At 34.4% G+C, this 14215-nt stretch overlaps 2 protein-coding genes across 5 annotated transcripts; both read right to left on the bottom strand.

Annotated features, from left to right (window-relative positions):
• Positions 1-353: 353 nt before the first annotated feature.
• On the bottom strand, positions 354-8239 carry LOC111024399 (uncharacterized). 2 transcript variants are annotated; one of them, XM_088125358.1, is made up of 8 exons: positions 8098-8239; positions 6133-6440; positions 5029-5255; positions 3904-4014; positions 2850-3005; positions 2401-2642; positions 912-1242; positions 354-651 (listed from the first exon to the last, which is right to left on the bottom strand). In XM_088125358.1, the coding sequence occupies exons 1-7, from the start codon at positions 8119-8121 to the stop codon at positions 919-921; spliced, it is 1392 nt and encodes a 463-aa protein (XP_087981484.1). In that variant the 5' UTR covers positions 8122-8239; the 3' UTR covers positions 354-651; positions 912-918. The 2 variants fall into 2 exon arrangements, with proteins under 2 accessions (XP_087981484.1, XP_022157777.1); XM_022302085.2 differs by lacking the exon at positions 8098-8239 and having other exon boundaries at positions 6133-6819.
• LOC111024416 (RNA-binding protein-like RNA recognition motif protein) lies at positions 7897-13338 on the bottom strand. Of its 3 annotated transcripts, none has more exons than XM_088125359.1 (6): positions 13179-13338; positions 11610-11682; positions 9567-10127; positions 8727-8800; positions 8512-8638; positions 7897-8435 (listed from the first exon to the last, which is right to left on the bottom strand). In XM_088125359.1, exons 3-6 carry the CDS (start codon positions 9627-9629, stop codon positions 8121-8123), a joined length of 579 nt encoding a protein of 192 aa, XP_087981485.1. In that variant the 5' UTR covers positions 9630-10127; positions 11610-11682; positions 13179-13338; the 3' UTR covers positions 7897-8120. The 3 variants fall into 3 exon arrangements, with proteins under 3 accessions (XP_087981485.1, XP_022157798.1, XP_087981486.1); XM_022302106.2 differs by lacking the exon at positions 9567-10127 and adding an exon at positions 12602-12821 and having other exon boundaries at positions 13179-13334; XM_088125360.1 differs by lacking the exon at positions 13179-13338 and adding an exon at positions 12949-13171.
• Positions 13339-14215: the final 877 nt, after the last annotated feature.

Here is a 14215-nt window from a genome sequence, read left to right as displayed (position 1 = left end):
CTCCTCATTTCAAAATAACACAACCCTACAAGCCCCTCTAGATTTTTCTTTCAAAGAAGGCATCAATGTTATTTAAAAAGATAATAATAAAAATAAAATCAAGTTCGAGCATATTTTTCTACAAAACTTTAGTCAAATTCAAATGGAAGTATGCAAAGAAAATCCCTGAAGATAAACTTGCTGCTCTCTCTCTCTCTGTGTAATGTTTTTGGCCTTTTGAAGAGTCAAAAGTTTCTGTACGTTTCTGTCTCCCTAGTGGGAGTTCTTCCTCTGGAAGATATTGCTATTTTGACCACTTTATGATTAATAAAAAACAGCAATAACACTATACTTCAATTCAAACCATCATGAAATTGAGAAACTGCAGCAATTCTCTTCTTTATTCTCCTCTTTTGTTACTTGACAATTATAGATCAGATTCATTCCAACATAAAGCTTTTTCAGTTATTCATGATCTGTTAAAATACTGCAGGACTTACCTTGTGAACTTTATGCTACATCATTCTTGGAGAGCCAATTCCAATTTTGGAGCACCCGATCCGACGTGGCAATGCTTGATCTAGGTTAAATACGAATCTCTTTCCATGAAGATGAATAGCTTGATCCTTTCAACCAAAAACCGATGCTGTCTTCAATAGGCATTTCAATCACCTGGAGCATTGAGAATTTGAATGTTGTTTGACTAATTTAGAATAAATTCTCACAAGTTCTTAAAACGCTTTCCTTATTTTTCCCGTTCCCCATTGGTATATTTTATGAACATATCTTTGAAGATATAATGCATGACTGTAACTAGCATTAATGTCTTGTTCCCACCCATTATTACTAGTAGGGAGAAAATTTAACTGCTCACTAGTAAAACCAGCTCGTATCTGTATGTAAATATGGTTTCAATGATTAAGAAAACTTACGGGTACTCTACATGCGCCTGAGGATCATCAATCCAAAACCGATGCCCAGAAAAGTAGCAATTGCGATACCGAAAATGCCAGCAAGAATAGCAGGAACCACCAAAGGTCTCCAACCCTTGGCAGTTGCCATTCCACATGCTGTTGTTGGGCCTCCAATATTGGCATTTGAAGCAAGAAGCAAGAGCTTTAGTTCAATGCTGAATAGCTTTCCAAACCCAAGAATTACAGCAAGATGGACTGTAACTTGAACTAGAGCAAACAGGAAAATACTTGGTGCATTGTTGATGACATTCCATATACTCCCACTAGCACCAACAACGGTAAAAAATACCTGTCAAAGTCATTTGAACCAGCCAAATTTGAACCTTCAGGTGTTTCTCATTTAACTTTAAATCTCAGGTAATATTCATTTTTTACCCAGCTCTACAAGTGACAAAAGCTTCTGTTGAGAATATTTCAGATGAGCTCTGACTTGACCATAGCACCTAAAACTTTTTAACTATGTTAATGGAAGCTTAAAATGCATAACCATGGGACAAACAAATTTTCCTTTCATGTGTACTATTGACAAGTCATTTGAAACGCTGTGGAAATAGAAGTAATATTTTAAAAACTGCTTGACGAAAATACAAACACGTGTATGTGACCAATAAGCTAAGAAGACATTGTTTATCAGATGAGCTAAAAGTATGTGAATAAAAAGTGGATTAGAATAGATTGGAGGAAAATTCTTATCACAAACAAAAGTTTCTTGTTTGAAAATGAAGTTACTAAAATACGTGCAAAATATATATATTTTTATTTTTTTTTTTGCAAAGAAGTGTCCTTGTGACATTATTGCTTAGACCTTGATAACCAGTTTTAGTTTTATGTTATTGAAAATTATACTTGTTTGGTCACAATTTCTTTGGTATGTTTTCACTCTCTAAAGAATACATTTAAACTTTCGGCCAAATTTGAAAATCAAAACAAGATTTTGAAAACTACTTTTTTAGTTTCAAAATTTAAAATCTTATAACAGTTTCAAAAAGCATATGCAAGACAAAAAAATATAGGTGAAAGTAGTGTTTACAAGTTTAATTTTCAATTTTATCAAATGTCTCCGAAGGGACTACAAGTTTAATTTTCAAAAATAGAAAACCAAACACAAAATGATTATCAAACGAATTTATTTATTCTATTTCTCACATATAATGACCGACGGCTATTGTATTTTATTTATTTATTTAGGGTCCCAATATGTACTATTCTACCAAAGTTATATCAATAGCTCCTTGAAACCTTCCCCCACCCTCTCAGTTTGCAGTGGAGATAAATAAAAGGGAACCAAATCCATATGGCAAGACAGATCAAATGCCTAATTTTGCGGTGAGAAAATTGAAGTGTTCTCTACAGTATTAAGAAATTATATGCGATGGTTATGCAGGAATAGAAAGTGGTGGACAAGATTTCATAAGAGATGCACCTAACTAAGTCTAAAACTGCATACCTGCATAAGAATCAGGGCAATGGTATCTCCAGCGGGTGCTAAATAACTGAACTGTTTTGGGAAAACTGTAGCTAAAAAGACGACTACTGCAGTTATCCCAGGAAGATTGGCACCTTGAATTCCATATATATTTGTAATCCATGTAACAAACTTGCATATTGCTAATGATGTAACAATGGCAGTAGCAGTGTGCAACACAGGGAGCTTCGTGCCATGATCAGAGTCCGTATTGATTGAAACATCTGGTAAAGTTTTCAGGTTTTGAATGAGAAATCAAAGATATGGTATTATGAAATCAGGAATTGTACTATGCTATTTTTCTCCCATAACTTTAAACATGGTTAGTGCTGCAACTGCAGGATAGTTTTTTGTTAATTTGAATGTTAGACACAAATTCAGATTTTCTGAAAATTATTTGCATGAAACTAAATCTAGAAGGAACTATGTACCGTCAGTTGATGTTGCAGGTTCGGGAGATATACTAGAAGCCAATGCAAAAAGGGCCACAAAGTATATAGCACAGATGACATTGTCAGCAGCCACTCCTGCTGCTAAAACTGATGGAGAAACACCAAGAGCCTCTGAAATTGCAACATAATTAACAGCTACATAGATCAACCAGGAAGAAAGACCAAAGAAGAAAAAAGAGTAGGGTCACATTAACCAGGTATATCAAATCAAAAATATCAGATTGATACTAGATCAGTAAGATGTATATTGTGTCCGAGTTCTAGATGACTTTAAATATGGTGGATGACCGGTAAAATTTTCAGTCCCTCCCACAAACAAAATAAGTGTACCATCTAATTTTGGCATGGTAAAAGAAAATCATTGCTATTGCTACAATTTCTGTTTAATAAATTTACATTACCATGGATAATTGTGGGTTTGTGCACTATCAATATTCAATACGAATGACAGAGTTCACATATTCATTTCTTCGACATCCTTAAAATACTTTATAGTATAGTCCTACATGCCAACATCCAGATAGTAATCAAGAAGAGAAAAATATAGCCATCTTGCTTTGCACTATTACATTAGTTGGATAACAATATTTTTTCATATTAACTTCCTGAAGGTAGCAATTTTAACTTCAGTATCAAGAATTTAAATTCCACTTCGATAAAAGATCTTCCAGTTTCATCAAGGCTCTAAAAATCCCTTGCTTTTTTGTTTCCTTTTCCAATAACAAACTAACAGGGAAAAAATAGACAAAAAGCAATGTAGTAGTGGTCCCCAAACGTCTCTGTACCAATATAAAGGAAAGGGCAGATGTTTCTTATCCAAAAAAATAAAGGAAAGGGCAGAGGGATTGGATTTACAACAAGAATCTTTGCCACTAATGGGGCTGCTTATCCCTATGATGCTGACAGGTTTTGGTATCATTCAATGAAAAGCAGTTATCCCAAGTTAATTTCATCTAGTCTGGTTTCTGTCATAAAGGCCTCACTTGAGAAACAAATACAGAAGAAACAGAGCTAAAACTTTCTGACAACTTACATCCACCAATATAACTACCCATGAGAGCAGCAGCTATTTTCCAATTGTCAGGACCAAGTGATCTCATAGGCACCATGAGAAATGCCACAACAGTTCCTATCATAGTTGAAACTGCAATCCATAGTAAAGAAATCAGTTAAAAGAAGCATGCAAATTTTAAAATAAAATAGTGAATGACCCTGAAATTTCAATTCGTGAAATTAGGTTCTCAAACGGCTATTTTAATTGCAAGACCCATCAATTTATGGTTGTTCTTTGAGTTCTTACTCATATATTTCAGGATGTGTGACTATCTTTCTGAATCTCTGTCTTGTAACTCACATGACATATCTCCCTAAACTTTAATTGTTCATCTTTTATTTATTTACATTAATTCATCTAGCTTTCAAGAATTTTCCCAATTTCAAACTTTATGCAACGGTAAACACTATAAAATGATAATTTGAAGTTGTCATGGACTTTGAAATATACAATATATATATTTAAAAAAAAATAGAGCAATTTGAATTGAAAAGAAAAGAAAAGAATATGGAGAAGTTTTCTTACAATTTTACTGTTAAAACAGTACACATCTTTTTCCAAATGTGGTATTTTTCAGAAAATAATATATTTTCTGTTTAGAACTTGGATCTAAGTTGATTTGTGAAACCAAAGTCCAGGGAGGTGAAAAAATCAAAAAATTTGATAGACAATAAACTTAGTGAAAGTAAAACTAGTAGAGCAGAGAAGACCGTGGAGACCTGAAAAGATCTCATAGTTCAGATCCATTGTAGATTAGTAGTTGGAAGGGGAAAGTACGAAAATCATGGCATGGCTTTTCTATAAACAAAGATTGCTTTGATTTACAGACAGACATATTAAATTTGTGCACAAGAGTATTAAGTTCTATATTGCTGTAAACTTTTTCAATTACAGGTTTGAAATTATTATTCATTATTTATCTTAAACAGCAATAAGTTAGCATAAGATTATTACTGATGAAAATAATTAGGAAATAATAGATTAACTAGTAATTTTGAAACATGAACCTCTAAATTCTTGAGAAAACAGGTTGAATAATGAATTACTAAGCCAGTGTTGGTGCTAAACAAAACTCTATCAAGAAACTCATGACAAATATATTACCTGATCCAAGCAGGAAAACTCCAAGCAATGTTCCAGTTGATCGGATTACGTGACGCAGGCCTGCTCGAAATAGAAGCAATGGAACAGATAATGGAAGCAGAAATTGCAGGACGATTGAATAAGGTAAGGCTTCATAAGGGATTATGCCAGAGTTACTGGCAGCCAAGCCAACCAAAGTGCTAACCAAAGCAGCACTCACTGTGCTACCAATCTTGGTCTTCTCAGACCTTTCAACCCACATTCACAGAGTTCACCCATATTAGCTTACATACAAACTAAATCTTTAATGGTCATTAAAATAAGCTAAAAGAGTAAGCAAAATGTAAGCCTAACAATCTTTTCATTCCTTTTTTTCCTTTCTTTTCCCTTTTTTCTATCTTCACTGGTCATCCTGATCATTTGCAAGACTTAATTAATGTAAAAGAAGCAGAGTCATAGAAAAATCAAAAGGATAATTCAAGATTAACACTAAGGGTGCAATTGGTTTGGGGTCCAAAAATAAGGATTTGAAAACAACAAATTTAATTTTAAAAAAAAGGGTGAATACATGTTTCACTCTCGTTTTTTTTTTATTTAGTCTTTATTGTATAAAATTTTTCAATTTAATCACTTACATTTAAAAATTTTTCAACCATACTCTTTCCATCGGTAAATATTGAAATTGATTGATAATAATCAGCGGCGGATCCAGGATTATATGACGGGACCGGGGGCACTGGATTTTAATAAAATACTATATTTAAACGTGCTTTTACTTGGTTAAAAGCAATTTTACCACTATTTAAAATTTTAACCCAATACTACCAATTAAAAAAAAAGTACTTTTAATCTTTTATAAGAACTCTAAAATGCATTACAAACACACTGTAAGTATCATGCTAGGTAAGAAAACAAAATTAGGGCAACTAAACCCTCTCTTCTAACCAGTGTCACTAGTGTTCTCCAGCATTTTCAGCGGGTTGCTTTGCTTGTAATAATCCTCTCCAGAACAAACACAATCCAACACCAAGAAATAAATCCCATATGTCCTACAATGTGCTTTAGATTGCGAGTCACAATCGAAATCCAATTTGGGCGAAACAAATAAGACGGAAGAGAAAGTACCAGAGCCCCAATGCGCCGATAGCAAACAAAGCAGTCCATGTGCCCCAGTGGTCATCCGGCGCAATAATTGGATGCCTCAGCTGCGCCATAACCTTCACAGACCGAGTCCGAGTCCGAGTCCGAGTACGAGTCGAGTTCCTGTAGCCAGAGGAAGACGAAGGCGAGAGAAGCTCTTCATTGGCGTTTACTCTCCGTAATGAGGATTTAGCAGGAGCAGAGTGGCGGCCATGGCGAAGAGGGAGAAGCGAGTGAGGGCGAAGTGATGGTAGTTGCAGCAATGGAGAATGAGGCGCGAACATGGCTGAGTTCTTTATCGAGGACGCCATTAACGATGGAGTGGCCAAAGAAATTTATCAGTTACCATTTTTCACTTCACAGATAATGGAATACAACGGACAAAGCTACCTTACAAACTACAGAGTGGCCATTTTTTATGTTTTTTCCTTTTTTTTTTCAATTCGATATATTTCTTAAAATATAATTTTTTTTGATTATTTGTAGAATTTGTATTAAAATTTTTAAAATTAAAGACTAAAATAATCACTTTTAAAAAGATAGAGACTAATGATGTGTTTGAGAGTGATTTTGACCACCTTTTCATTGATCGTGTTTACTAAGTATCACTTTAATGGTAGAATGAACCAAAATAGTATTAAAATCTTCTAATCTTCTAAATTTGTATGTTATTTTTTGAAATAGTAACTAGTGACCAATCCATTGAATTAGGATATTTTTAATAGGAACAAAAACATTTGTCATATTGGTCAATATAGCTACAAATTGATTTTACAAATATGACAAAAAAATAATAATAAATAAGATTTTTTATTTTTTATTTTTTGTTATTCCAATTTTATCTTATTGATATGATATATTTCATATTAAGTATATTAATTATATAACTTTACAATTATATAATTTGACACTAACTAAATAACACTAAATAAATAATATACTTTATTATGCAATCTTGATAAACCCTCAAATTAAATATTTTAGTTTAAATAACATCATAAATTTTTTTATTGATATATCAAGTATATCAATGATATAATTTATTTTCGGTATACCTTAAGAGACAGCAACCTCTACGTCCTCGAGAGATTATGCGACAACGCTCGTGGAAGGCACCATGCTACCTATATCATGTCACGGGGCAAATTCCCAATAGATTTTTTTTGCCTTCATGCGACACCAAGGCCCCAACCTTAGTCAACCTACTCACACCTTAATGTTCACAACGTATAGTTAGTGCGGAATCAACACTTCACCTCAACTCTCAGTGACTCACAACCTCTCACATGGTTCACACAACCCTTGTTCAAGTAAGGCACATTTGACATGTACCGCATGCACACGTTAAGTATCAATACAACACACACCCATAAGCTTAAGTATCAACACAATACACACCCATAAGCCATAAGCCAATCATACGAGAACTTCTTTCCCAATCTCTATATACAGGATATATATTACAAAGCATGTTCATCTCTGCACTAACACAACTTTAGAATAAGAAGACCTCTCATGACCTCCCTTTGTTTGACTAAGTTTACAAGAGACGCAGCTCCAACACCCCGTTGGACCTTGATGAACAACATTTCCCTATAAAGAACTTGGCCCTCCCTAGAGGAATCCGCTAGCGTGCTTACACTCTCGTATAACTTGGACTCAAATATCCAGTTCTCGTATGATTTATGTGTTAAATCATTTATTTACTAAATCAATTTCTACCAAACCTTCATTGTCAAAAAAATAAAATTGAAAATGGCACAAAAACCTAGGAAGAGAACTACATATATAACCTTGAAAGTGTTTATACGTGCCTTGGAACCCATAATTTGAGAGCATAAAGGATCAGGCTGTACGAAAATCAGCATCATATTAAAGTGAAAATTATGCATCAGATTTGCCTATAAGACGTTTATGACAGTAAAAGGGATGTGAGTAAATACAACCTACCAATCTCACAGCTTTCTTCAACATCAGGATGTTTTGAGAGGCTTATCAATATTATCTCTGCAACTGATGTTATCTTGCTTCTGTTTTTTCACACGAGAGCTCGAGCTCTCCGCCTCTCCTTCCAGAGCTCTCAATTTATTCTTTATGGCAGCAATTTTATCAGTGCGAGTCATCTGTCCATAATTGCTGCCACCAAGTCTCGATTTGCTCGACTCGCCTGCTGCTCGGGAAATACTTTTTGTTGTGTCGATCATGCACTTCTCACTTGCAAGGCGTACAACCAACGGGCGACCACAAGCTAATTTTCCATGCATCTTCTCTTTAGCCAATTTAGCTTCCTGCATACTCACTTTTACAGGCAAAAATAAGGAATTGCTTGACAAAGGCAATGAAGTGGCTAACCAAGCAACTTACCTCCTTGGAGCTGTATTCAATGAAAGCGAATCCCCGTGGCTCTCCACGCTTCGGACCGCGAGTGTGCCACAGGAAATCCTCAGATATTATCTTCCCAAAAGGAGAGAACATTTTAATGAGAGTCGCTCTGAAACAAGTAGATACAAACTTCAATATAGAAAAGGAAAACTAGAAGACAAATACATTGCAGAGGGTGGGACAATAATTTTCCTTACTCTGTAATTCTGAGGTCAAGATTACCAATATAAAGTTTGCTTTCGCACTTCTCATCAACAAAACCACTTGAATCCTGAGAAGTCATTCCATAAAAAATGAAAATAGTCATATCATCACATCTAGAATAAATGTACAGAACCCCATTAAATGCCACCACATAAGCAAAAACGTTGTCAATTTTAAAGGCTTTTGACAAAAGAAAAATATACTCATAAAAATTCAGAACCTGCGTTGACCTATTAGATTGAGAACTTATAGTTTAACCCTATATTTAATATTAATGGAGATTTCACAACTGGAAACAAAATATGACTGGACTAAGCACATGAAGGCTCAAGAAATAAACATAAAACTAAAAGGTTCTTATCCAATATGTTATCGTATCATAATGTACATGGTTGAAGTATTGTACAATAATGTGAGTCTGTTGGGTTGGATGGCGATGGAGCAGCTTACAAGATTTGGTGGCAAAGATTGACCTAACAACAATGCTTTTTTTCAATCAAGCAGGTAAACATTTAATTAATTATAACATGAATGATTCCAGTCTGGACAGTCTTGGAAAAAAAACACCAAAGTATTTTTGATGATGTTCCAAGACATTTTACAAGATTCAGAAGTAAAACCAGTGCCCAAGACTTCACCACTCTAAAAATCTCTTCGTCTATTATGTTCTGCCCAAGTCTGTCTGACACTTAATTTTTTAGCACTCAGGTAAGAATCTTTCCCACTGTATTTACCGTACGGTTGTTGGAAAAAGTTCAAAATTCAAGCTAAATCCCCTAGTAGACAATTAAATTCCTCCCATCAAAAGTGAACACCTCAGAGATTAGATTTACCTTTCTCCGATCAACCACAACTTGTAGGAAACATCTCCCTACCTCAGCCATTTTTGTTTGCATCTCTATCTTCAAAAAGTTTCCTTCTTACTGTGTCATATCAAGAAGACAATTTTTAAGGTTGAATCTGTGGTTAATGTTCTTCACATCCAACCTGCCTCTTACAATTAATCTTTAGAGCGGCCCAACAGTCCACAATCAACCCACAGTAAATCCCTCTCATAATCATGCCCCCACTTGGGTCACAATCCCACATAACCGAGCTCGACTGATTGTGCTGATTGTAATTCAATTGTAGAGTGTCCTCTCGGCATTGTTCCCCCTTTAGATCTAAACAACCTGATTCGAACTCATGACCTCTTGGTCAGAGACAGGTGTCAACATGAGGTCATGAGTTCAAATCAGAAAATCCAGAAACACTATTTTGTCCTTAAGCTCTTTCATTTGAGTAAACACATAGGCGAACATCTATCTATTCCAGCACTTAACTTCTCCTTGAGAGTGGTTTTCGACTTTAGCATAACTACATGACCCAACCAGCCATCGAACATCAAAGTTTTCCTGGGACGGTAGTGAAAAAATAATAATGATAATAATAAATAAGGGGAAGAAAGAGGGGTGGTTAAAGCCACTATCCACATATATATTTTCATATCCGTGAGTGACCGGGCCAGCTTGCGCGCACCTCGACTAATCTCACTGGGCAACTGTCTGACCCTACAACATTTGGCGTCGGAAAACACATAGGAATTACTAATTCCTGAAGTAGGTGGCCATCATGGGGTTTGAACCCATTCCCTCTTAATTAACTCTGGCCCCTTTGGACCAATGAGCCACCCATGATGGTTCTATCCCCATGTATTTTAAAGAACAAAAGGGAGTAGAGCCCCAATTTCAACTCTGAGTTTCAAATAGAATGAGAAAGTAATTTGCAGTTACCCTTTCATTCAAGTACCTGACAGTTACCCCCGATGAACCATATATAAATTTTCCACCATACTTTTCAGGATACATTGTCTCGCACCAGAATAAATATTTTGCCTCCATTCAAGTGGCCGTCCCCACCAGAAATATTGACAATTTAAATTGGAGGACGAGTAAAGGAGCTAATGTGGGTACAGTCAATTGCATGATTTCAAACAAATAACTTGCTTAATTAACAGTGCGCAACTTTATAATTAAAAAAAAACTAAGCACAGGTTAAGGGTGATAATCAAGCGTAGTTAAGCATCCAATAGTAATTGATAATTCTATGGATGATATTGAGGACTTAAAATCTAGGCTAACTAGAAGTGGTCCCCTAATCTTTATGGCTTTTCTCAATTTGGTCCTCAATCTTTTAAAATTCTTAATTTTACGCTGAATGTATTAAAAATTCTCAATTAGATCCTTGCATAAAGAAATTCTTTAAATTATGTTTACATAAAAGCTAATATATCATTAAACTACTGTTTAATTTTTTTATTAGCATATTTCAACACGCGAGCATGCCACTTAGACATGCCACTTAAAAAAATGGATTTTGTCAATTGGCTGGTCAGATCACGCTGACAAGCGGGTTGAGTTAGGTATCAAAATTCAAATAGCATTCAAGTTGCAAGATAACGTGTCTAAATATGTTAATAAAACAATAATTTAATGATAAATCATCTTTTTGTTAACAAATTTTGACAAAGATTTTATAGAATGACCTAATTGAGAATTTTTAATACATTAAGGGTAGAATTGAGAATTTTAAAAGATTATGGACCATCTTGCATATTCAGCCTAAAATTATATCCAAATTCCAATTAAATGAAATTGATAGAAATATCTAGTAGTAACACTAGAAGAGAAAGTGATAACATTGTATAAGCACAAAACATCAAGCAGCTATTATCCAGCCACCAAATAAAGGATTCGAAACACCCAAAAAAAAAAAAGGTATATAAATACCAGATTCCAATATACAATTTAAGATAATATTTTGACTGAAATACTAAAAGTGTAATGGTCAAAAGTAAGTGAATGCATAAAAAGTAGGACAAGTAAATAGTAATATACCATAACCATGAGATAACAAGTCAGAAAGTTCAGTTCCACGAAGTATAGGACTTTGACTAGACTTTCAGCATATCTGCAGGAATTTGCATATAATAGAAGTACAACTTTAACAAGATTTCTTCTCTGGAGACGTACAAATTTATGTAAAATACTTAACTGAATTGAAATAACAAGGGGTTTCAGTTAGAGACGATGAAAAATTATGTTCAAATTTTTTTAGTACAAAACAGAAACATATACCAAACACTTATTCTAGAAATAAACAAAAAGAACCCCCATGTGGCCATGTATTGATAAGACAATTTTGGAGCAAATATTAATCTTATCTAGTAACATCAGTTTTCAACTACAATTTCATAATCATAAGAATCAAGAGGCTAAACTTTTTTTTTCATTGAGATAAGAATAAAGGAACACAAATGGGCATACAAACAGACAGCCCTAACAAAAGAGCCAAACTAAATAAAAAAGGGCTCCAATCTAACAAAATGAGACCTAACCAATAATTAAAAAAGTCCTAAACCACCAAGGCCCAAAGAGAAACATGAAATCTAACGAGAAAACAGGCCTCCTCCCAAGATCTCTCCACCCCTCTAAAAATTGTAATATTTTTTCCCATCCACAAACCCCATAAAATGGCACAAACTCCAACGAGCCAAAGAAAACGTCTCTTATCATGAAAGGGTGAGAAAGTGAGCAACTCCACCAGCGCACTACCAGCTCTAGGACAAATGAGGCTGATACCAAACTCAACAAAAAAAACTATTCTAGACCAAGTCGGGAAATGGCAATTCCAAAGAAGATGACCGAGTGGCTAAAGTTTAGTACTTTGCCGTCTAAATCCCTATGCTTTCCCTCAAATTCAATCTACTTTCCAAGGTATGCATTCTTGTCCAATAATATACGAAGGTATTAAAAAAATGAAACCCGTAAAAACAATCACATTCATTCAATATGTATTGGTATTAAAATAGTTGAAATTCTTCTCTTACCCTCTTTCACTTCCGAGGAAGATCCTAGTAATGAATAACTGACATTTTCTGATCAAAAGATGAATAACTGATTTTTTGATCATACAATGCTCAACTTCAGAGATATATATATATATGTATATATCTTAACTAAAGGTTATGGTTTTGGGTATAGGAACTCCAGTGGATTGGGTGGTGTGGTTCGATAATATGCCAATAGAATTCTTTCCTCGTCCAATCCCTAGTCCAAAAAAAAAATATTGAAATAAACCCTTTTTTCCTATCTCATTCCGAGATGTCACATATGTAAAACTCATTGCAGAATTAAAAGCAGATTTATCACTAACATAAAAGATTAGTGATCGTACCAAATCAAAGTGGAAATTAGAACTATATGGTAATTAAACGAGTTTAACTTTGGACACAGCAATTCGAGATCAAGAAGACGAAAAAGAGAACTCTCTAAATCTCCATCACGAAACAGTAAGCAAGATGAGAAAGGGATCGATTCCAGTGAAAACCCTAGAGGGTAGAGATTGGAGTAAGAGGAAAATCGAATGCCGCGATAGTGAAGCTGATCGGAGAAGGAAAAACTTACAGATCAAAGCATAAAACGCAACTCAGAAGTTGGATTGTTGCCCACTTGAGCGTAGCGACACTCGTAGGCCGTCCAACAGAACGATATTGGGAAATTGGAAATTTGGAACTCCGGAAGTTCTAATTACATTCCCTCTCAAACGACATGTCGGAGACGATTATAATTTAGGGCAAACGGGATAATTGGGATTTTTTTTTTCTTTTACTATTACTAATATTTTAAATTTATTTTTAAAATAATGCTAATTCAAAATTTAGTTCAAAATTAATGTTTTAAAAATGTCTCGGCCATCGAGAAACTAAATCCATTTCAGTAACATAGCATTGTATGTTATGTAGTCAAGTTGTAAAAAAAAAAAAAAAAAACGTCATGTTGTCAAGAAACGACATAGGCTTACTTTATAAATAATGTTAGTTTGGTAGAGTGGCTTCACAGCCACGTTGTCAATTTAAAGGTCCTAAGTTCAAACTTTATTACTCTCGTCATTTTTCTTTGTTAGCATTATTGTAATATTTTATTTTAGGAGATAAAGTCAAAATAGGGATTTTAATAAGTAAAACTTATTACAGTTTGTTTTAGAAAAATTAGAATAGAGAAGTTGCTTCCACTCTTGCTTGCACCTTAGCTAGATTTTTTTTTTGTGCATATTTACATGGTGTGTTAGTTGATGCACCATTCTCTTAAATCTCACCATGACAGTTCTCTTATCGACCCTTGACATGGTTTGATAGACGATTCATGCATGTCAACCATCACTTGTCCAGTTTGTGGGCGTCACAATATACTATCTCTTCTAATATGGTTGTGACACAAAGCAGGTGATCATCTCTTTCTGATTTAAAAAAACAATGTCACCAAATGACATGATGCTATTTTTTAAAAAATAACAACTTAGTGGTGGAGAAGTTTTTCGAAATATTGTTTTTGGAATAAGTTAGGGGTGGTATTATTTTGAAATTAAGTTTCAAATTTAACAATATTAAAAACAAATCCGTCATTTTTCCTCATCTATTTCTTTTTCCTCTCTCTACACATAA

This window comes from Momordica charantia (genome assembly GCF_013281855.1).
Source record: "Momordica charantia cultivar OHB3-1 chromosome 6 unlocalized genomic scaffold, Mcharantia_2.0 BLBB01000006.1, whole genome shotgun sequence".
Taxonomy (NCBI): Eukaryota; Viridiplantae; Streptophyta; class Magnoliopsida; order Cucurbitales; family Cucurbitaceae; genus Momordica; species Momordica charantia.
Note: the sequence above shows the minus strand (reverse complement) of the source record. Positions and strands in the feature narration are given on the sequence as shown.

Excerpts from the sequence above, each read along its gene's own strand:
- LOC111024416 (XM_022302106.2), bottom strand. The coding sequence starts at position 12,684 with ATGATCAAAAAATCAGTTATTCATCTTTTGATCAGAAAATGTCAGTTA. Across the intron at positions 11,683-12,601 it reads TTCCTCGGAAGTGAAAGAGG|ATATGCTGAAAGTCTAGTCA; the intron begins GTAAGAGAAGAA and ends AAATTCCTGCAG. Across the intron at positions 8,639-8,726 it reads CTTGACCTCAGAATTACAGA|AGCGACTCTCATTAAAATGT; the intron begins GTAAGGAAAATT and ends TACTTGTTTCAG.
- LOC111024399 (XM_088125358.1), bottom strand. The coding sequence starts at position 8,121 with ATGTTGAAGAAAGCTGTGAGATTG. Across the intron at positions 3,006-3,903 it reads GGGTAGTTATATTGGTGGAT|CTGTTAATTATGTTGCAATT; the intron begins GTAAGTTGTCAG and ends TGATCTATGTAG. Across the intron at positions 1,243-2,400 it reads TTGCCCTGATTCTTATGCAG|GTATTTTTTACCGTTGTTGG; the intron begins GTATGCAGTTTT and ends TGACTTTGACAG.